At 46.3% G+C, this 22,466-nt stretch overlaps 1 protein-coding gene and 1 long non-coding RNA gene across 2 annotated transcripts; one reads left to right on the forward strand and one right to left on the reverse strand.

Moving 5' to 3' along the window:
* Positions 1-14,101: 14,101 nt before the first annotated feature.
* LOC311597899 lies at positions 14,102-16,804 on the reverse strand. The gene is made up of 3 exons (XR_014779393.1): positions 16,702-16,804; positions 16,259-16,461; positions 14,102-14,372 (listed from the first exon to the last, which is right to left on the reverse strand). It is a non-coding gene; the product is annotated as an uncharacterized lncRNA (long non-coding RNA).
* PTF1A (pancreas associated transcription factor 1a) lies at positions 16,336-17,992 on the forward strand (the record flags this gene model as incomplete). The annotated part of the gene is made up of 2 exons (XM_084782465.1): positions 16,336-17,110; positions 17,468-17,992. 2 exons carry the CDS (start codon positions 16,336-16,338, stop codon positions 17,665-17,667), a joined length of 975 nt encoding a protein of 324 aa, XP_084638591.1. The 3' UTR covers positions 17,668-17,992.
* Positions 17,993-22,466: the final 4,474 nt, after the last annotated feature.

The following is a 22,466-nucleotide window of genomic DNA, read 5'->3' on the forward strand; positions in this document are numbered from 1 at the left end:
CCAAAGCCAAGAACTCATCCCTTAGATTTGACTTATTTAAATCACACCTTAAAATGCTGTCTTCTTTTAGCAAGGGGGTTATAGATAGTGATTACTTTGTAGGTAAGCCCCCGCCCCCACCTCCAAAGCTTCTACACGATTCCATACTTAAGAAAAATATCACTCACAAAAATACTGCTCTGTCAATAAGATATTTTAATGAAAGAATGACGTGTTTAACCACGATTAGTGTGGGGGTGGGGGAAAGGAAAAGGCAGATAAATTCTGGATGTCTGAAGAAAACTTCCAAAGCATCTAGAAGGTTCCATATTGTGTTTGGTTTTTACTGAACTCACCACTGATATTCTTTTCATGTGTTTCAGGATTATATTTTGACTGAGTAGAACTGAGTAATTTTCCTAACGCTCTGCAAGTGGACCCCTTTCTAGAGAAGATGCGTGTGTGTGTGTGTGTGTGTGTGTGTGTGTGTGTGTGTGTAAGGGTTGTTTGAGAGAATAAAGGGGAGAGAGTAAACTCTCTCCAGGATGAAAGGAGGTCTTTAAAAGGAGAGGGGTGAGTACCCTGCCTCATCTGCCCAGAAGCAGCTGCTCTTCCTTTTGTCTCGTGTCCTGGGCACGACATTGTTACCCACGCTCTCACATGGAATCTTTGGTTAATGCATTTCACCACTCACTTCCGTGTCCCCCAGACTCAAACACAATTCACAAACTATATTCTCCCTAAAATTACAGAAGCAGGCCTGCTGTTCATCTTCACGCCAAGGGCAGAGTCCTCACTCCCATCTCTCCCTTCCCTCGCATCTCCAAGTACCACATACAATAAGTCCCAAACTCAACTCTCCCCTCAAGAATATGGTTTCAACCTGCCTGGGCACACAGCTGGCCTCAGAAACATATTCATAGCTTTCCTGCTCATCTCTTTCAGTCCCCTGGTTGGCCTTCATGGTGGTATCCTTTTGCGTCCAGTAATTCTCCATGTCACGGCCTAATGCCAAGCTTGGCTGTGCTGTTGTCCTACTTAGGTGTCCCCCACCCGACCCCACGGCTATTTTCTTTTGTTCTGCCACAACACTGAGGATGGGACCCAGGCCATCACCCATAGTAAGTAAGCATTCTACCACTGAGTTACACCCCCAAACCGATTCCTTGGTGACTTATAAATGATAAACAAATGCTCTCTAGTGCAACTATGCTAGTGAAGAATCCATGAGGTGTGCAAAGTTTAAAAGAATGAGATTAAAAAAATACAGATGATAGATCTCATATTTTCTTCCTGTGTGCCACCTGGTGCTTATCTGCTGTAGAAATGGCTGGCCAATATGATGCTGATCTTTATCACAAAGCTCTGAGGGCTTCCCTTGCCCTAGACTGAAGATGGTCCCTCTTCTTTCTCTTCATCCTTGGTAAAGTTCTGTTTGCCTTCGGTTGTCATAGCAATCATTGCTCATCTGTTCCACATTTACCTCTACCTCTGCTCTCTGTTCCCTGTAGTCTCTAAACCCTATGGCAAAAAGCTGCTTAGTTTATTGTTCTGTTATGAATGCTCATCACAGATATGGACAACATAGGGTCAGTCTTTCTTCTTCAAATGCTGACCATATCTGCTCACCGTCACTGCTATTCTCTGCTCCGATCTGAAGTATAAGAATGGTTTAGAAAACGTGGTTTTCATTCTGGTTGGCTGTATGCTCAACTAAATCTCTGGGTCTCTATTACTAAAGGAAGGTGGGGGGTAGAGACCAAGAGAGAGTGTTCAATTTCTGCCACACATGCCACATTTCCCTATGAAAGGCTTCAATAAACTACTGTGATCCTAATAGATCTGTGTGTCTCGGGTCATAGTCCCCTCTGAATATTTAAGAACTTAATGCTGGTATCCAACAAAAGACTTCAGTCTAGCACATATGTACAATGCATTATACAATGACACATAGCACAGAATATCATTTGCAACACACAGGTATGCCAGGGCAGGTGTTTCTGTAGTGGCTGTTCCCAAATCTCAGTGGCTCAGCACAACCACAGTTTTCATACAACCCAGGTTGCCTGTTCCATGAAGTTTCATCATATTTGCCTGAGGGCCCCCCAGACTGACAGCTCTGTTTCCACAACCATTACAGAAGAGGGACTGAAAGGAGGCCAGCTACGGACTGGTTCTTGAGGCATCCTTCCTCACAAAGTGGCATGCCATTTCCATTCATTAAAAAAAAAAATAGTTTGAGTGAGTCACATGACTGCATCTCATCTTGAAGAGTCCAGGGGGAGGACATATTCTCCAGTGGAAGAAGTATCTCGGCCGCAGTGTCTTCCACAATCGTGTGAGAGCAGAGGTGTTTGGGGTTAACTCCTAGTAACTTTGTAAAGCACCTACAAAGTACTGCAAACCTGTTCAGCTCCAGAGGGAAAGTGGTACCTAGAAACTGGAGGTAATCCAAAGCCAATGATACCCTCAGTATCTCACATCTTCTTAGAGTGGGGAGGGACATCTACAGCAAGCGATGCATTTGTTAGATTGGGCTCTACTTAGAGCATCTCACGCACCCCATTCAGGAGTCTGCAGATCCTTCTTGTTCCTTTTTTGGGTTTTATAGTGTGTTTGTATTCAGATTTGGATGGGTGTCAAAATTCTGAGAAAAAAAAAAAACCCAAAGATTAAGAGCATGTGAAAATACAGAACGACCTCTCTGTTGTTGTTTGTTTGTTTGTTTGTTCCTTTTGAGACAAGGTCTGGTAATTTAGCTCAGTCTAGCTTCAAACTCATGATTCTCCTGTCTCAGTCTCCCAAGAGCTGGGATTACTAGCATGTGCCACGGAAATATCTTTTTTCTATGAGGTAATTCTAAGGAAATAGAGTTCTAAGTCTGAAGGATAAATAAGGCTTGAGATTCAGGATACACAAGGGATCACATACCTGACAACCCGCCCCAAACATTCAAACAAATTCCCAAATGTATCCATGCTATACTTTAAAATTCCACTCCCTAATTTAGAGCATTACCTTGTGTGCTGACACAGGGCTGGGGCCAGGCCACTGGGCTGCTGTGAGCTGCTGCTACCTTATGGTGCAGCTGTTTCCTTTGCTGCCTCTTGCTGGGACCAATGGCCCCGAAGTAATTGGCCTTTGAGGAGGGCAAAAAAGGATAATTTTGAGCACCGGGCCTTCTTTGAGGACACGGGTCTTGGTGGGTTATCCATGTGGTCATCACCGGGCCACTGTGCTCTTGGGAGGGGCGTGGAGGGTAAAAAGTCTTATTGCGGAGCATTGAGCTTTGCTTGGAGTAGAGGCCTTGCTATCCTGTGGATTTTGTGGCCATTTTCCCTACAGTGGGTGGAGGGAGGATCCGACCAGTGGTTCGACATGTGCTTTCAGTTTCCTAGTAACACATTTCTACTCCTCTTCTCGCGGCCTTGCTTGTGCATGAGCTGGGGCATGAACTCAGGGCCCAAGCATGCTATTGAACGATGCACGTAGGTCAACACATTGTTGTACAGGTAGAACCCCTATTTCTCACCAGTAACCCTCACTGCACCCTATTTAATTGACCCTTTCCCTTAGTCCCTCACAGTGCATCAAGGAATGCACATCTTAGAGACAGAAACTGCATCTTCTCCCATTTTCCTCTCATTCAGCACTATGTCTTGAACAGAGTTGATGCCCAAAATGTGTGCTTCTTAAAAAATAGTTTAGTAATTAATTCTTAAAACAGTGTGTATGTGTGTGTGCACATGCCTGCACATGCATAAACATATATGCATGTGGAAGCCACAACAACTTTAGTGTCCTAGGAGATACCCCTCTTAGTGTTTGAAACTACTTTTCAGTTGGGCTTACTGATTAGGTCCAGCTGGCTGGCCAGGAGGGCCCAGGGATCTGCCTGGTTCTGGGCAGCACTGGGATTACAAACATGTACCATTATGCTGTGTTTTTTCATATGTTCTGGGGGTCAAATTTGGGTCCTCCTATGTGTGTGGCAAGCTCTTTACCTCCTGAGACATTCCCCAAGCCTCAAGCATGGTATTTTTAAAAACATATGTTCGGGGGAAAATACATATGTCCAGTATATCTGCGTTTATAGTTTTATACATAATGATGAAACAAAATCATTTTGCCTTTAAAAAGTCTAGTGATTGGCTTTCCAAAGTGAACAGAAGTGGTCTGTCGAGGTACAGAAAAACTAGTTTCTGTCGTTTTGCTACTTGCTTTCTTAAATTTTTCCTTTTGTGCACGTTTAAAATATACCCAACAAGGAGCTAAAGGGATGACTGAGCAGTGAAGAGCACTAGATGCTCTTCCAGAGGACCCATATTCAACTCCCAGAAACCACCTGCAACTCTGTGTGGGCACCAGGCACACGCATGCTGTATACACACACACACACACACACACACACACACACACACACATATGGATAAAACATCCATATGCATAAAATAAAATCTAAACAATAAACAAATAAAAGAAAACATACCCAATGAGTTAGCATTTATGTGTGGACTATTTAAACACATAGATTTATGCATATGTATAAATGGCAATGACAAAGTATGTCAGGCCCAGCTAATTTCCATTCCTTTTTGACCACCTTTTAAAAAATAGTATCCCATATTTTAACCAGGAACAACCAAACTGATAACTAAGTCTGTCTGCTTCTCTTGCGGCTAGATGTGGCCATGTGCTAGCTCAGACACATTGCTGCCAGAGCTCTTCAACTGTATTCTGTCCCATCTGCAATTACCTTCACATCACTCTAAAGCAATAAAACCACAGTGCAACCATCACCAGATCAAAATAGAACCTAAGTTTCAATCAGTCTTAACTTCAGAAATGTACTCTTTTATCCAAAAAATAGCAAAGATGCTAACGGCACAGAAACGGAGAGACAACCACTCTATTTTTTAGGCAGAACTTTGCTGTGTAGCATAGGCTAGTTTCAATCCTTCAGTCCTCCTGCCTCGGAGTCTCAAGTGCTGAGATTACAGGCATGCACATCCATGCACAGTAGAAACAATGGACTCTTAAGGGGGTGATTTCCTTGTGTAGATACTGCTCAAGGTGAAATATGTCCATAAGAAAGAACATTCTAGTCCCTTGAGTCCTTGTAGATCCACGTCTGACTTACCCCTCTTTATCTTCTGTGCTAGACAGACATTTAGTAACACAGACTTTCCACCCAGTAAGAGAAACAAGGCGGGGATTGCATTGAGTGAGTGCTGCTGTGTCCAGACATGCCACGTGTGCAACTCTGCTCAGTACTCCTCAAGGCAAGTGTCAGTTTTTCCTTCTAGTATTAGAGTCAGTAACCTGTGAAGTCAGCAAGATTCCTTTTTCCAGAATAAACTACAAATGCTAGAGCAGCTATTAAACACGAAATTTTTGGGTGTGAGAGTCAAGTGTTTTTGGTTTACCCTCTTCTGCATTTTTGGGGGTGTGTGTTTAAGTTTCTTAGTTTCTAACCTTTTCTTCTGGCTCTCCTCTCCTTATTTACTTTAGTTTTTGGTCCTTGTTTCTCTTGACAACCCTGAAATGCACCTAGAATTGTATTTCTTTTAAAATAATATTTATTTTATTTATGTGTATATTTGTGTATGTAGCATGGCCACATGAGTGAAGGTCCCCACACAACTTAGAAGAGGGCATCAGATCCCCTGGAGATGGAGCAACAGGCAGTTGTGAGATGCCTGGTGTGGGTTCTGGGAACCAAACTCTGGTTCTCTGAAACAACAACGTGCACTCATAGCTATTCAGCAATCATATAAACTTTGCTCTCAATGTTTATGCTCTTTTATACATACTAGGGACATGTATGTATATATAGGCACACATAATATCTATATATACTTTCATGAAAAACAGCCATCTTTGCATAAAAAACCAAACTAACCACGAATGCAAACCTTTTACCAAGCTGGGAATGTAGCTCAGTGGTAGGGACCTTGCATAGGAACTTGCAAAGCCCCTAGTTCAACCCTCAGTCTTGGAAAAAGAAACTTTTCTGGGTCTTTAATGTGACATTAAAATAATAGTAATGTGAGTTACTTAAGTAATTGCAAATACAAACTTAGACTCCCTTATTTATTTGTGTGTTTGTTTTGTCAGTGTATACACACACACACATGCACGCACACATGTACATGTGTTTGCGGGCCGATGTAGAAGTCATAAGACAACTTTGAGAATCAGTTTTCTCTTTCCACCATGTGGGTCCCAGGGATCAAAGTCAGGAAAACAGTCCTGACAAAAGTCTCTTTGGCCTACTGAGCTATTCCACTCACCCCAGAAGACACTCTTTAGATACATCATTCTTTGGTAACTGAACAATAAAATACCTTTAAATAAGAAAACCTGAAAAAAAACCCATAAAATCCAAATTAACCTATCTAATATGATAGACTACATAATTACTTCAGGCTGTCCTTTTGCCTTCAAAGCTGACATGGTGTTAGTGATCTCTGGCACTCATGCGCAGTGTGCCACGTGATGGCCAAGTTTTACAGTCAGTTCAGTTAGGCCGCCATGGTCACTTTGTCTCCCTTCTGTTGAGTTATTTATTCTTTTATTGACTTAGTACAGCCTTAGTGACTTCCCTGTAGCTGAAGGGACTACAATAGCTTGAACTGCACCACCACAATCTTAAACACCAGCGCACTTAAGATTCAGGCCCCGTGTTCAATGATGTAGCCAGGTTATAAGGTGCCATCTCATTGTTTTTAAAGACCATCATCTCTGGGATGGAAAGATGGCTCAGAGGTTAAGAGCACTGACTGCTCTTCCAGAGGTCCTGAGTTCAATTCCTAGCAACCACACAGTAGCTTACAACTATCTATAATGTGATCTAATGCCCTCTTCTGGTGTGTGGGTGTACATGCAGGTAGAGCACACAGTACATAATAAATAAATAAATCTTTTTAAGAAATCATCATCTCTAAATTATGCTACGAAGTTGAAAAGCTGTCTTGAAGCTGTGGAAAGAAAAGCAGGGGTGCACAGAAATGACATGTCTCATCAGGAAATCAATCCCAGTTGCAAGAATGACAAGCTAAGAACAGAGAAAAGGTTATGAACTTAGCTCTGACTGCCGAGGAAAGAGGGCGACCTGATGCCGAGTCCTGCAGCCAGCCTGGCTTCTGTTCCCTTCTAGGTGAGGAACACACTCTAGTTCCTGAGGCTAGTGAGAATGGCTATGCCTGGGAAGGTGATGGGGAAGCTTTCACTCAGCCCTGCACATGAGGCTGAGTGATGGTCAGGAGAGGGACACTGTGAACTACTGGGAAAAAGATGCTCAGTCTGACGAAGACTGTGGTCTTGCTCTGCTCCTCTGCAGCTTTCTTGTGAACAGCTTCAGGCAGGGAGGGCCAATTTTCTAGATCCCACTTTGGAAGTATGAGCAGAGGCAAAAAGCTGGAAGTGGACAGAATTCAGACTTTTTCAAGTCATGAGAATGGCTGAAAAGCATGCCATGTTCAGCAGCAACAGTGACTCGGTTTCTGGGTTGTCAATGTGTCTGTTCATATTTGTTCACTCTAAATCTAGGAGGTGGCTGGGTGGCCAATGACAAGAGAAATGACTCCCGCCTGATCACTTCTTGCCCATTCCATCCATCCTTACACACCCATCCATCCACCATTTTCTGACCACCTACCATTCCTGCATAACAGCAACTCCTAGTATATTCCTGGCATGGATTCCATGCTTTTTAGCCATTAGCTTAGTCTGTAGAGTAACCAAAAAATATTACAGACCTCCTAACCACAGGAGTAAAGTGACAGAAGTGAAAAATCCTCAGTTATGACAATTAGGGACATGCAAAGGGCTTATTTGTTAGAAAGCTCAAGAGTGGGGTTAGAGAGATGGTAAGGTCACTTGCTGCCAAGCCTGATGTCCTGAGTTCAATTCCCAGCATCCACATAGCAGATATGAAGACCTATTTTTGAAAGTTATCCCCTGATCTCCACTCACCCATGGCATAGGGCATGTGTCATGTGCATGTGTGCGCACACACACACGCAAGTAAATAAACAGTTAAATGATTAACTAATGTTTTGTGTTGTGTATATGTGTTTTGCCTGAAGTTATGTCTGTGTATCACATGTGTCCCTGGTACCTGCAAAATCCAGAAGTGACACCAAATCCTAGAACTGGAGTTACAGATGACTGTGAGCCACCATGTGGGTTCTGGGAATCAAGCCCAGGTCCTCTACAAGAGCAGCAAGTGCTCTGAACTGCTGAGCCATCATCTCTCTTGCCACTCACAATTTTAAAAGAAAGTTCAATCATAAAAACTTGTACACTTTTTAGGAAATATTCCCTATTGAAATTATTTTCATAAAACAGTGTTTGTTTCTTTTAGCTTATTTCTTAATTAGGCTATCACAGAAATAATTGAGACTCTTTTATAACGCAAGGCTTCACAACACAATATGAGCAGTTTAAGTCTGTTCTTAACCCTTTATGCTATTTTGTGTTACTCCCAGCAGTACCTGCACTTTGTAGCTTTCCTGGGCTCCAGCTCCTTCCTCTTCCTTGGACCTCTCCTGATGGCCCACTCTTCTGCCTTCTCCCTCTGACTCCTCCTTCCCTGGCTGGCAGGAAGTCCCGCCCCATTCCCTTCTCTGCTCATTGATTGGCTGCAAGCTGCTTTATTGGCATAACAGGGGAACAATTGGAGAGCAGAGTTTACATAAAATTTAAGTATTTAAATTACACAATAACCTTATGCCTACAATTCCCCCACAGAAATGGATGGTTCTTGAGTAATCCTGGGAATATCCATGCTTGAGCCAGACATGCATGGTATGGTAGATGAGAGAGAGAGAAAGGGAGGGAGGGAGGGAGGGAGGGAGAGAGGGAGAGAGAGAGAGAGAGAGAGAGAGAGAGAGAGAGAGAGAGAGAGAGAGAGGATCTTAGGGATCCCAGGATGGCCTCTTTGATCATGACCTTGAACTTCAGGTTATCCAGCCTCCACAAGCTGAGTACTGGTACCACCACATCCAATAAACGCTGCGAATGAACCATGGGCGTCCTGCATGCTAAGCAAGAGCTTTAATACCTAAGATACAACCTCTCAGTCCTGTCATACACTTCTTAGGCCAGCTGAAAATCAAGCTTTTGGTTCAAGGCAGAGTTTAAGGGACCCTCAGTAATAATGCCACCACAAAGCCCAAATATCTGCCGGATCTTCGATTGGAGTGAAAAATATTATGGGCATAAAGCAGGGAAAAGTCTGAGGAACATGTATCATGACCTACCAGGCTAGGAGTAAGCTCAGACCATGGGCAGAATACAAAGGTAAAAGTGTCAGTTGCTGGCTGTGAGGCTGTAGAAAATGGGTTATTTTCATGAGCATTAGTAATTTGAACATTATTTCAAATGTAAAAATTTGTATTTGTGTGTGTGTGTGTGTGTGTGTGTGTATGCATGTACACGTCATTACGGAGCACTTGTGGACGTCAGAGGACAACTTGTGGGAGACACGTCTCTTCTTCTACCAGTGGCCTCCAGGAGTGGAGGCTGGGTTGTCAGGGTTACTGGGGAGTGCCTTTACCCACTGAGCTAGCTCACAGGCGCAATCTGGACAGTCTTTTAAACTATTAAATCCCTCCAAAGTTTTTCCACTGTTAATTTTATAGAGAAAATATTTATTCCAGTGCCATCCTAGTTCAATTGTACAACAGGAAAGACCCAGTCACTGAAGGACTCAAGGCTTTCCCTGAGACTCTTTGGTGGCTCTATCAAAGGCTACTTGCTCGTTTTTGAAGGTGACCTAAGCTAATATCCAGATCCTCTAAGCTTTAGACAATGAGATCATAAATTCTATTTTTCCTTTAAAATTCATTTAAAAATTTCTACACACACACACACACACACACACACACATATTTCCATGTTTGAAATTCAAAAGGCAAAAAAAAAAAAAAAGAAATTCAAAAGGCAGAGTTTACAGTAAGAAAGTCTATGCACTTATTTTCTAATTACTTCCTTGATGCAATTAATGCCATTCGTATCTTGCAGATCCACCCAGAGCTATTTGATACCTGCACAAATGTATTCATATTCATGAGATACTCTGTATTTCTCTTTTTTTTTTTGTCTTGAAGTGTTGAGGGTTTAACCCAGAACCCTGTGAACAACATGCAAGAACTGCACCAATAAGGCCCATACCAATCACGTTATCGTCTTTAGATACAAGTGCAGATGTGTTGATCACTCTTGCTTCTTTCACTTAACAGCATATCTTGGAAATCATCCCAGTGCCCTGTGCCTCATTCCCACTGAACTTCCCATTACAGGGATGAAGCCCCACCAATGACCACAAGATGAACGAACACAAAGCGCTTTAAGAGGAAGCAGAAAAAGAAAACATGCTCTAGTTTCTATGTAATTCCTCCCTCCTCTTCCTGTGGCTCAGTGGAGACGCTGAGACAGAGACGTCTGGTATTGATGGCTATCTGTGTTTGCATTGCTGAAGTTCAAACGCCTTCCAGAATAACGAGTCTGAAGGACGGAGCTCACAAGCTTTGCAGTTTGTCAAACAGACCTTGGCGTGACAGAAAACGTGTATTTGGATAATTATATCAGCTTTTAGGTGTTTCCTCCTTTAAAGATTAATGTTTAACAATGAGAAAAGCAATGAGCGAAGGGAGGTCATTTTGTGGCAGCCTTGCTCTCCTGCCCCAGTCCCAACATGGCAATATCTAAATTCACTTATGCTTTTTGAAATAATATTTGTATGTATTCTTTGGATTTATATATTTGTTATACAAAGTATTTTAATTACATCTGCTCCCAATTCTACCAACTATGTAGTGTGTGTGCGCATGTGCGTGCGCATGTGTAAGCCTCATTAGTGCTGCCCATATGGCCATGGGTGTGGGTTATCCACTGGAACACCGGCAACCTACCAAAAGCCACATTCCCAAGGAAAACTGACTCTTCCTCTCCCCCTCTAAGTAGGAAGTATCTAATGGGAGCCCCTCCCCCAAGTGCTAAGACTTCCCCACTGAGTTGGGTATCATTTCTACTTCTGGACCCAAAATGTCAGCAGTGCCACTTGGATCCAATTAATTAGCCACTGGGAATCTATTTGGAAATGACATTCTAAAATTTAAAGTGGGAAGTATATAGAGACAGCTCAGTGGGGGAAGCACTGTGTGGGAACATGAGAGCCAGAGTTCAGAGCTCCAGCATACCCATGTAAAGCCAGGGGGAATGGCAGGTCTACTTGTAACTCCACAGGAAGTAGAGATGAGGAAATCCTTAGAGCAAGGCGCCCCCCCCACTAGTCTGGCCCAATTGGTGAGCTCTGAGTTCAAGTGACAGAAATCACCTCAATATATAAGATAGAGAGTGATTAAGGAAGTCACCCAATATTGATCTCTGGTCTCCATGGGTATATGCACATGTGTGTGCATGTACATTGCACATGGACGTGACACCACATGAAAAGACATGCAATGTACCCATGTGTATTATACATATATACACACACAAAAAAAGAAAAGTAAAGAGCTATGTTAGAAATAGAGGCACTGATCTATGTGAAAATTAACTACAATAGGACAGAAACAAAGAAAGGGCAGAACAATATATGAGCCATTCATCTGATAAGGACTGAGCCAAGCCTGTGGCTGGATTCTGATTCCTCTCACTGTGCTCACAGCCTTCGATAGAAGACCCACTCTCATGTGGCCATGTGTACAATAAGAGGATGCTCCCTTTAGCTTGAAGAATTATCAAAAAGAATTTGAAATATATTTGGAAAAAAATCCTCTAAAATGAGGCCTTTAAGTCAAACAATAAGCTCACCGCTATTGGAAAGAAGAGGCACGGGATTCTCAGAGGCCAAGGCACATCTTCAAGGCATCGGAAGGCATACATCACTCAGAAAATACTGATCCTTGGTGGAGAACAGTGTGAAGCAGGAGGAAGGGCTTGTGTTGTGAGAAGTTAAGGAGAAAGCTGGGAGGCTGCATATGAACCTAGCACGAACTCCAGCATAAGCAGCTACGGCATCGGGGGTGTGTCTTCTGGATGGAAATTCACCTAATGTATGGAGTATGACACCAGTGGTCATAGAACTTTGCTGATTCCAAGATTGGTTTTTAATGCCCTTTACTTTAAGATGGCAGTGGTGCTGTTTATTGAGTGTTCCCTTCTTCAGATGTCATTGTAGGCTAAGCTGTGGTCCACACAGTGAATACAGGGTAGGACGCCAGAAGATGGGTACTGACCACTTGAGCCGCTTTAGAAGAAGCCTGAACTGACAGTATTGCACATCAGGACCAACACCCGTGGAATAGTGAAGCAAAGGAAGTTGGTGTTTGTTCTCACCAGCTAGGGGACTTGCCCTGATATCAGCTGTGTTACCTTAGGGAAGTTATCAAACCCAACTGGACCTTAGGGGTCTTTTCAGCATCAACTCTGGTTCTATTTTTAAATCCCAGATTAGGGGTGCAAGATTTTTTTTTTAAAAAAGAGGAATGATGGATATAGTGGACTCCAGCAAAGAGAAGAAAGTTACCCCAGGTTAGGAATGGATGTGCGACAAGAAGGGAAGAGACACCGGCCAAGACAACCACTCACGTGCTTTTATCTTGATATGAGCAGGGTGAGGTGCAGTTTAAACCACAACCACAAGGAATTAATAGGGACGCAGTTTGGAACCTGAAGGTACACTGAGTCCCACCTACAGACACTTGCTGGCAGGCACGAGGGAGATATGTGGGATGCCGTGGGCAAGAAGGCTAGATCTGGGTTTCCATATAATTTAGGTTTTCCGGAAGGGCACTTCCTGGCACCCTGCTTTCCCTCAAGAATGTTCAGTGGAGAAGTAGGGGGCCCAGAGTCCCCCATTCCTGAGCAACATCTCTTAGCAAATTCATTCTGGGGAGAGTGAGAGACCTGACTCTTAATTCTCCTGTCTCTGCTCTTGAGACACTGAGAAATGACTGAACATGTCTGATAGGAAACAAGGGAAGCAGTCAGACCTAAGACTCTGGGAGGGAAAGGCAACCGAAGAGCTGAGGAGGAGGCCCAGGCTCATTCAGTGGCCTTTGTCAGTGTCTCTCGAACTGAACAGCCAGGAGATGAGCTGAGGCCTGTGAGCAGTCCCAGGAGGTTAGGATGCCTTGTTGGCATTAGCAGGACTAGGTGGTGCCTGCTGCCCTTCCTCCCTGCCCCCCATGGAGGGGGGAACACAATGCCATTTTCTAGTGAGATGGGAGTCCCTTGTAGGGCTGGGGATTATTTCCCATTAAGATATAGAGGTGAAAGGCAAGTTTCAGTCCAGTGTGGGCAGCTTTCTCTCTCTATGAACTCCCTATGTATTCTGACAGGAGGTGTGCCCCTCTTCGCCCACTGCCCAGAGGAGTCTGGATGATGGAGAAAGGATTGAACTAGGAACAGGGTTGTCTCATTTGCCAGGACAAGGTTCAGTTTTAGCCTTCTCAAGCACCCAAGCACCGTGTAGCTTTGAATGGCAGAAGGCAACCCATCTACACTGTTGTGATCTCTAGTGACCCAGAGAAAATTCTCTTTATTCCCAGAAACATCTTTCCTCATGTTTTAAGAGGAAAGAACGACCACATCTTATTTAAGGATGGTGTGTGTGTGTTTGTGTGTGTGTGTTTGTGTTTGTGTGTGTGTGTGTGTGTGTCCTTGCCTCAGTTTCCTGACAAGACCACTCTGCAGCCAGCCAGCAATTCCTTAAGAGGAAATAGGGGTGGGGAGAGAGAATGTGCTCAGTCCTGAGAAGACCTGATATGCAGGGGTGGGTTGATATGGGTGGGGCTCCCCTTTTCTGAGAAGGGGAGGTGAGAGGGGAAAAGGGGGAAGGGGGACCAGGAGAAGGGGGAGGGAAGGGGGCTTCAGATGTAAAATGAATAAATAAATAAATAAATAAATAAATAAATAAGCTTAATTTTAAAAGGAGGAAAAATGAAGAAAGAATAGGAAGAACAGGAGGGGGTTATGTACAAAGCAGGTGAGTGCTTCCTTTTCTGAGTCTACTCCCCATGCTTGTTCCACTGGTCTCTAAGACAGTAAGGCTTCCACCAGCTTAGAGTTCCCTTCAGCTTACTTGGCTACCAATGGTGCATTTATAGAACTGTCCACAAACTCACCAAACACTAATATGGTTTTCCATAAGAAGGCAGATTTATTACAATCTCATTGAATAAAAAGGAGCTCAGGTGCACTCACTGTCCAAACTGTTTCTCAGGCATGAGGAGGGGACCTCTGACTTCTCCCAGAAGGCATTTGCAGGTTCAAATCCAGTGTTCTCTGTGCTGGGGTCATCATTATCTTGCATAAGGTTTTGAAATCTGGTTATATATTTTTTTCTTGGTAGTCCTCAGGTAGATCCACTTAGTTTTATTCTAATTAAGGATGCGGGGAAAACATTTTATTGCCTTACTCATCCTTGTTTCAGACAGGATCAGCTTTGAACTCATAACTCTCCTCACTCAGCCTCTGAGGCGCTGGGGTAAATAGACATGTGCCACCATGCCCAGGCATTGGGTGCAAGCCACAGCTTCCTTCTCTGTGAGATCACAGAGGCATCTAAGTTCAGGTGGATCGCTGTGAGTTCGAGGCCAGCCTGGTCTACAAAGTGAGTCCAGGACAGCCAAGGCTACACAGAGAGACCTTGTCTCAAAAAACCAAAACAAACAAACAAACAAACAAACAAAAATATCTCAAGGCAGCCTCCCTTGGTCACAAGGAACCTTGATCACTGCTGCACCCCTTTGTGGATAATCACCTCTGTACAAAGAAAGTTGAGCGCCAAGCACAGGAAGAACCTACTGAGAAACGGTCGTCTTTGGGTTAGAATGTCTGGAGGTTTCTACAAGTTAAGGCCGCTCAGTTTCTGATCTAATATATATTGTTTGGCCCCAATGCCTAGACCTTGGAATTCTGTTTAAATACAGTGAAATGCCCGCAGCGTATTTAAGGCACTTTCCTAAGATTCGTGGGCATGAAGGGACTCTTCGGTAGGAAAACTGCCAAAAAGGAGAAGTGGCAGGCTTGGGGGTGGGGGTGGGGACCCCCCCCCCCCCCGACAACTCCAGTCCTCTGTTGACTAACTGCTGGACTGGTCCTGGTAGAGTTTACTCCGGGCAGAGTGGAATTGCCCCGACCTTGAACAAGTGCTTCTTTGTTGCACTTCAGTCTGTGAGAAAGTGTGTCTCTGGGCTGGTTGCTTTCGCTTTATGGTGTTTGGAAATAGGAAGTAAGGTCGAAAGGGCGGGGGGGGGGGGAGAGGGGGCAGAAATCACTCAAAGATGGTCGGGTGGCCCGTCAGAAAGGTGAAACCCGGGCTTTGAAAATCGTTTCCACTGGCCTTTAAGCACAATGGCACCTCCCAACCCCCACTCCTGACTGCTGCGTAGTGGACAATTCAATTGTCTCCTTTTGTAGAGCGTTTATTGCTCAGAACCCCTAGGGTTTGGGTTTGCTTGTGGAAGAAACACACCCCATGGTGCTGCTCTGGAGCCTGCCCCTCCTGTCTGCTCTCACTTTCTTGGGGCTGGAGAAGGGAGCGGAAAGCAGACCAACTCCGCGTGGCGCCCTTGGACGTGGATCTACTCCCTGCGCTGTGTCTGGAACTCTCAGGGAATGGGACTAGGTCACTACCAACCCTAGACACACTCTTCGCCAACTTGCAAGAGTCCTTAAAGGGTCTGGTGATGGCATGGAAACCACACACCCAATCCAGGTTAGAGCATTCGTAATGCGCCCCGTGTATGGAGAGGAGAAGACACTTTTGGATTGTTCAGGCTGTCTGCTAGAGGCTGGCTGGCAGGGGCTCCAACCCATCATTCCTAGGACCTTCAGTGCCAGCCAGGGGAGGAAACCCGGCTCTGCTTTGCGCAGCACTGCGGAGCAGAGGCGGGTGTCGCCGGTTGTAGATTGCCTTGGGAGCTGAACGTTGGGGTGGTACCAAAGAAAGTAGGAGCACCTTCCAGTGCCTCAGGAACTGGGAACTGAGGACAGCGCCCCTGCGGCCGCCTGTCCCCGCCCGCGCCCCGCGCTCTGATTGGCTGGCGCACAGGGTCCCTGGCACGCGCCTGTGGATGTAGTTATAAGAATCCTCGCGTGCCGGCCCTCAGCTCCAGCAAGCGGTCCCAACCCTTCCCAGTGCATCCCCAGAGCCAGTCAGAGCCAGCAGCCGCAAGCACTCCGGGGAGGCCTGGCGCGGGGACCTGCTGCCTACTTGCCTTCCCCATAGCCATCCCCACGAAAGAGGGCCTGCGGGACCTACCCAAACTGCCACGGATTTCTCACAGAGCTTGACCGCGAGGAGCCAAACAGTCCCTCGGAACCTCGGCGGCAGACAGCATGGACGCCGTGCTGCTGGAGCACTTTCCCGGGAGTCTGGACACCTTCCCGTCTGCTTACTTCGAGGAGGAAGATTTCTTCACCGATCAGTCCTCTCGGGACCCGCTGGAGGATAGCGAAGAGTTACTAGGGGACGAACAGGCAGAGGTGGAGTTCCTCAGCCACCAGCTGCACGAATACTGCTACCGCGACGGGGCGTGCCTACTATTGCAGCCCGCGCCCTCGGCCGCTCCGCACTCTCTCGCGCCGCCTCCTTTGGGGGACCCTGGAGAGCCTGAGGACAGCGGCGGCTTCTGCTGCGAGACAGGGGAGCCTCTTGGAGGTTTCCCCTACTCGCCAGGCTCACCGCCTTCATGCCTTGCTTACCCTTGCGCAGCGGTGCTGTCCCCTGGGGCGAGGCTCCGTGGTCTGAACGGGGCCGCAGCAGCGGCGGCGGCACGGCGGCGGCGACGCGTGCGCTCCGAGGCCGAGCTGCAGCAGCTGAGGCAAGCGGCCAACGTGCGCGAGCGGCGCCGCATGCAGTCCATCAACGACGCCTTCGAGGGGCTGCGTTCTCACATCCCCACGCTGCCCTACGAAAAGCGCCTCTCCAAGGTGGATACCCTGCGCTTGGCCATTGGCTACATCAATTTCCTCAGCGAACTGGTGCAGGCTGACCTGCCATTGCGCGGTGGTGGCACAAGTGGTTGCGGGGGCCCAGGTGGCAGCAGGCACCTGGGCGGGGACAGCCCCGGTAACCCTACTCAGAAGGTCATCATCTGCCACCGAGGCACCCGTAAGTGCGTCTGTATCTCAGTATCTCAGCTGAGGGGGATGGGGACAGAGCTAGAATCTTAGGCAATATGGAGCTAAGACTGGTTGTTGAGGGTGGACCAGAGGTGGGCGCCAGGAACCTGGAGTGTGACCTTTCTGTTTTCTGATGCTTGACTCAGGCTTGGAGGGCATTGCATCCTCCTCCCCAGACGGGCACCTCCTTGGGTTCCAAGGAGAGGACATTTGAGAGTTTGAGGGCTGTCTCATTGAGAGTAGTGGGGTGTTTCAATTGTCTCCAAAGGGACCCTAAAGGACCATGGGTGACTTCTGGGAATACTGTCGGGTGTTCACAATCTGTTTTCTCCTTTCTCCTTCCCAGGCTCACCCTCCCCCAGTGACCCGGATTATGGCCTCCCTCCTCTTGCAGGGCACTCTCTCTCATGGACTGATGAAAAACAGCTCAAAGAACAAAATATTATCCGCACAGCTAAAGTGTGGACCCCAGAGGACCCCAGGAAGCTCAACAGCAAATCTTTCGACAACATAGAGAACGAACCACCCTTTGAGTTTGTGTCCTGAGAAAGCTCACACTGGGCGACGGTGTCTTTGTGCATATTGTACCTGTGCATGCCTATAATGTAAATGTAATTTAAAGATCACATTTGTCTAATGGCAATCAACTGTTTGTTATTTATCTATTTATTATTCTGTTGAGTTAATGAAACAGAGTGTCTCTTTTTAAATATATAATTTATATAATTTATCATGATATTCTATAATATGCAACAGAGAATGATTTCCCCCCAGCACCTTTGGCAGAACCCTGAATTGTTGGAAGAACTCTGGCCAGGAAATGTCATGCTTAGTTAATGCCAGATTTGGTTTATTTCTAAGCATTGTTAATAAACGTTATTCACTCGTGTTTTCTATAAGCTGTTTGTTTAGTAGAACATAGGAGTAACTTATCTTTTAAAGGAATTAACTTGCTTAAAGGTGACAAAAGCAGAGATTCAAATTCTAACGATCTATCTAACTATCATGTAGATTTGGTCCGAAGCCGAGTGAGTGTGGTGGGAGGGTACATCGCAGCTCTCTAAAAGCCCCTAATCTGTCTCAATAGTAACAACTTGCCTGCGTATGTACCCTAACTACCAAACACTCTAAGGGGCGCCTAGGTCATTCCCACTTCCAGAAGGGGAGAGCTGAGGGTTAGGGACAATGTTTGGCATACTCCAAGTGGCTGTCTAGTGCTTAATCCTCGTTTGTGAAAGTGAAGGCTTTATGCTAGAGCGGGTAGAGGTTAGATTCCTGGCCAGGCGAGGGAGGGGGCTTTTCTGTGTACACTGGCTAGGAAGAGAGGAGTGCTCTGGACACATCTCTTCTGCAGGGAATCATCAGGTTCCAGAAATTAGATTCTCCCTTGACAGGGGCTGGGATAGTTGACTTTGCTGAAGTCAGGAGACTACGCACATCCTTCAAAGGTTTTAGGTTAGGACAAGGAGTTCTCCGCTCCCCCTACCACCATACAGTTGGTTATTTCTAGAATTGGCTTTAGTAAGTAGCTCTCTGCCCACAACAGAAGGTCAGGCCTGAAGAGAGGGGAGCAGCGTCGCCCTCTAGCGAACAGAAAGAGAAGCGCGGGAGAAGTCTGGACTCTCAGCCAGAACGCCTGTGAAGCCAGGGCTTGAGGGTCACCGTGGACTCCCAAGCCCACCAGATGCCTTCGCCTGCCCTCCAGTGGTTTCTGGGCTCACCGTGACGAAAGGAGTGGCCAGTGCGTCGGGGTAGGGCAGGAGCCCCTCATTTAGGTCTGAAACCTAGGACTCAGAGCCAGGTCAAGGTGAATGGCTTCTCTAAACTGTCCTAGCCTGAGGAGTCTAGGTGCCCATCTTCCCATTGTCCCCCACCCCCACCCCGGCCCCAAGCCTGGCCTGAGGACAACATACAGACAGCATGATAATCGCTTTAACCTAGTTTCAGACCCACCGAGGGGTTCCCTCGCGCGCGCGCCGCGGGTGCCATGGACTTTATCCAAGAGTAATTAAAGCGAGGCTAGAAGCCGGACCGACCCGCAGTGCAGTCTGGCCAGACACGCTGAGATTCTGGGTCGCGTCGCTCCTAGGAGGCCTTGAGCCCTGGATGCTCTCACCTCCTCCAGCCTTCTGCTCTCGCCTTCTTTCCCCCTACAAGTTCGTTTTACATTAGAAATGTTTGAGAAGGAGAGAAGAAAAAACAAATAATTCGATTTTGCCCTGTATTATGGCCTCGTTAAACACGAAACTTGCTTTTGTACAACTGCTCCCATCAGGCATGTAATCTCATTACACTCATTAGAAAGTCAAATGTTAGACTTCAACTTCCTTATAAGTTATGGAAGTGTATCGTTTTTTTCTCCCCCTCCTGCGTGGACCTGTCTTGTGATTGGATGGGGCAGCGTGGCACTTCACAGTTCAAACACTACAATCATTGTGGTGTGGCACCTTTTATTTCAAATGCCACTTTGTGTGTGTGTGTGTGTGTGTGTGTGTGTGTGTGTGTGTGTGTGTGATTCAATGCATCAACACATCCTTTAGTGCTGTGCAGATGAAGCGGAAGAGCCCAGCTAAGCGTTCAAAGCAACAAGGTCCCTATCTTGTCACTCTTGTGTCCTGACTTGGCAAGTCCCTTTAAGCACAATCTTCAAAGAGACTGACAGTTTCTTTTTATTTACTCATAATCTATTCATTCCAGTGTAGCAATTCTTTTTGCTTAAAAAAAAAATACAGCAGTAGAAGCAGAACAAATGTATCATTTCAGAGCCTCGTTGGCATCAGTGAGGCCTGAGTTGTGCTGGGCTCAGGGGAGCCAGGCTGGGCAGTCTCTGGCCTGCGGCATCTCTGGCCCATAAATACAGCCTGGCACTGGGAAGCCCTTGTGGGGACAACTTGAGTGATAGGTGGGTATTCAACAGTCCTAAGTCAATACTCCCCCACCCCCAGCTCCACTCCCCTCCAAATTAGAAAAATACGTATGAAAATAATCAAGGTAGCCAAATTGCTGTGGGCCTATGGAGAGGCTTTGCCAAGCCTTGGTTTTCTCACCCATCAGCCCTTGCGCTGAACCCTGGCCTGCCACCACTAAGGGAAAGGCTTTAAAGTTCACCCTGGTGGCCTTCATCATTTAGCATAATAAAGAAGCCGTGAGCCCAGCCTGGGAGGGTATTTTATGATCTTTACTGCAGAGCTGTCTAAATCATTACTCAGTGGTCCCGATTTGATTCGACCGCTGGTCATGGGGGTGGGTGGGTGGGGGGGTGTACTGCAGAAGATGCCAAGCTTTATTGACAGTGGGGTGAGCAGTGGCATGCCCTGCCCTCCAGACATCCCCACCGTTTCCTGCCAAAACCAACACAACTCCGATCTACCCTGCCCGCTCCGTTCCAGATTACTGAACTGATCCTGCCTTCCAGTTTGCACACCAAAGACAATCTCCAATAAGAGCTCCTCCCCTCACACTTCAGGTGGACATTTATCAGGGTCTTCTTGTCATGGTGCTAAAAGATAGATGCCACCTCACTAAAAAAAAAAAAAGAAAGAAAAAGTGACTTCTTATTATGAGAACCTAGCAAACAGCCATCATGCCCCTCCCCTTTTATTCTCTTGATGGATCCTCCAGTTTTGAGATGAACTTGGGGGATGTCGTGACCCTTGAAGTGGGGAAGGTCCAGAGAGGTCAAAAGAGGACAGGGAGCCACTGCTGCGACCTGGGTTAAGCAGCCTCTGGGATGGAGCCCCCTGGTGGAGCCTTTCTCTATTGGTGGAGGATGCACTATGGCTTCACTGAGAACTCCTGGAAGGAGCTGAATTCTGTGGGTCCCACAAGGCAATAAAAACCAGGTGGGAAAGAGAGTGAGTCTTCTTCCACTCCAAGCTGGGAGCAGGGAGGGGAGGGGGCATAAAAGGCCTTGTTGGAGCTCCTGTGAAACCGGCTGCCAGCCATTCCCAGGACTGCTCATCTGCCAGCACCAGGATTAACGCCCCTCCACGGAGAGGGTGTGAAGCCTTTTAAATCCACAAACTCATCCTATTTCCATTAATGGGCCTTTGCAGTGGCACCGAGTACCAGCTGCGAGGTTGAACAAACACCAGTTGAGTACTCCCTGGCGAATCTCTCTGGGAAGAGGCCTTTCCCCTCCCTCCCTCCCTCTCACCCTCCCCTCCCACTGCCTTCTTTCCAGAGCCTTCTGCAGCCTGTGGGAATGGTCCTAAATAATTCCACAACCAATTGCGTTTTTTTTTTTTTTTTGAGATCTGGAACCACTGATGGGAAAGGATTCCCACGACAGGATGTGGGGTCTGGCCAACAGGTGTTCAGATTTGGCCCAGGGAGATGGAGAAACCCAGGGAGAGAGACAGGCCTGCCTGAAAGCAGACTGCTCAGGGCCTCCCGGCTTTACAGGCCGTGGAAGCCGCACACAATCGAAATGATATCTTTATTGCTAGGTTCATGTCCTGGGCTATAACATATCAATCCCTGTCGTGGTTCTCTGGGATGCACCTGGTATTTCAAACTTGTTCTTTTTGTGCTTCTGGGTCCTGGACTGCAGCTGCCTAAAACAAGCAAAGAGAGAGGCCCTTACAATGTCTCCAAGACGTGTTGGCATGGCCTGCCTGTCTTTAATGTACCATTAACCATTGTCTTTACACAATATGGGAACTGTAAAGCATGACATGTGTTATAATAAAACACATTTTCAATGATACACTTGGACTTGAGGCTGGGGTGTAGCAAACAAACAGGCCCAAATCTTGTTTTGTCTCCCTTGCTAAGCCCACTGGCAATTAAACTTAAGACCACTGTTTCCCCCACTCCTCACCAGCCAATTAAGTTTTATGTCTCCTAATTTTTCACATAGAAAAAAAAAGTCTCAGTGCTGGCCCCTAAAGACATTGATTTTCTTGCTATCACCTGGCGCTCAGACCTTAGTTCCATTTATCAAGAACGGAACGTCAGGCGCTACATAAAGTGACTCTGTTACCATAAGGCTCTCACCATCCTGGCCTATTGTTTTCCCTTGTTAATAACTCATTACCAGGATTTAACAAATCAACCATTACATATGTTTTGTGTCTCCATATTTTGATCCGTACGATTAAGCAGATGTTACGATTGAAAATTGAAAAGTCCAAGGCTACTCCAGTCTGAAAGAAAGAGGGCAGCCTCAAACAACGAGCTAACAATGAGATTCAGAAGATCTTCAGAAAAACATTTACCACCAATAAACAGACTCCAACCTGCTCCATTTCAACCATTGTGTGCTTTGGGGGAATAATTAAGTTTAATAGGAATAGGTCTGGGGTGTTTTCAATGCCAAGACCACAGGTGCGGGGTGCCATGAT

Source organism: Acomys minous, assembly GCF_964271855.1.
Source record: "Acomys minous genome assembly, chromosome: 5".
Lineage (NCBI taxonomy): Eukaryota > Metazoa > Chordata > Mammalia > Rodentia > Muridae > Acomys > Acomys minous.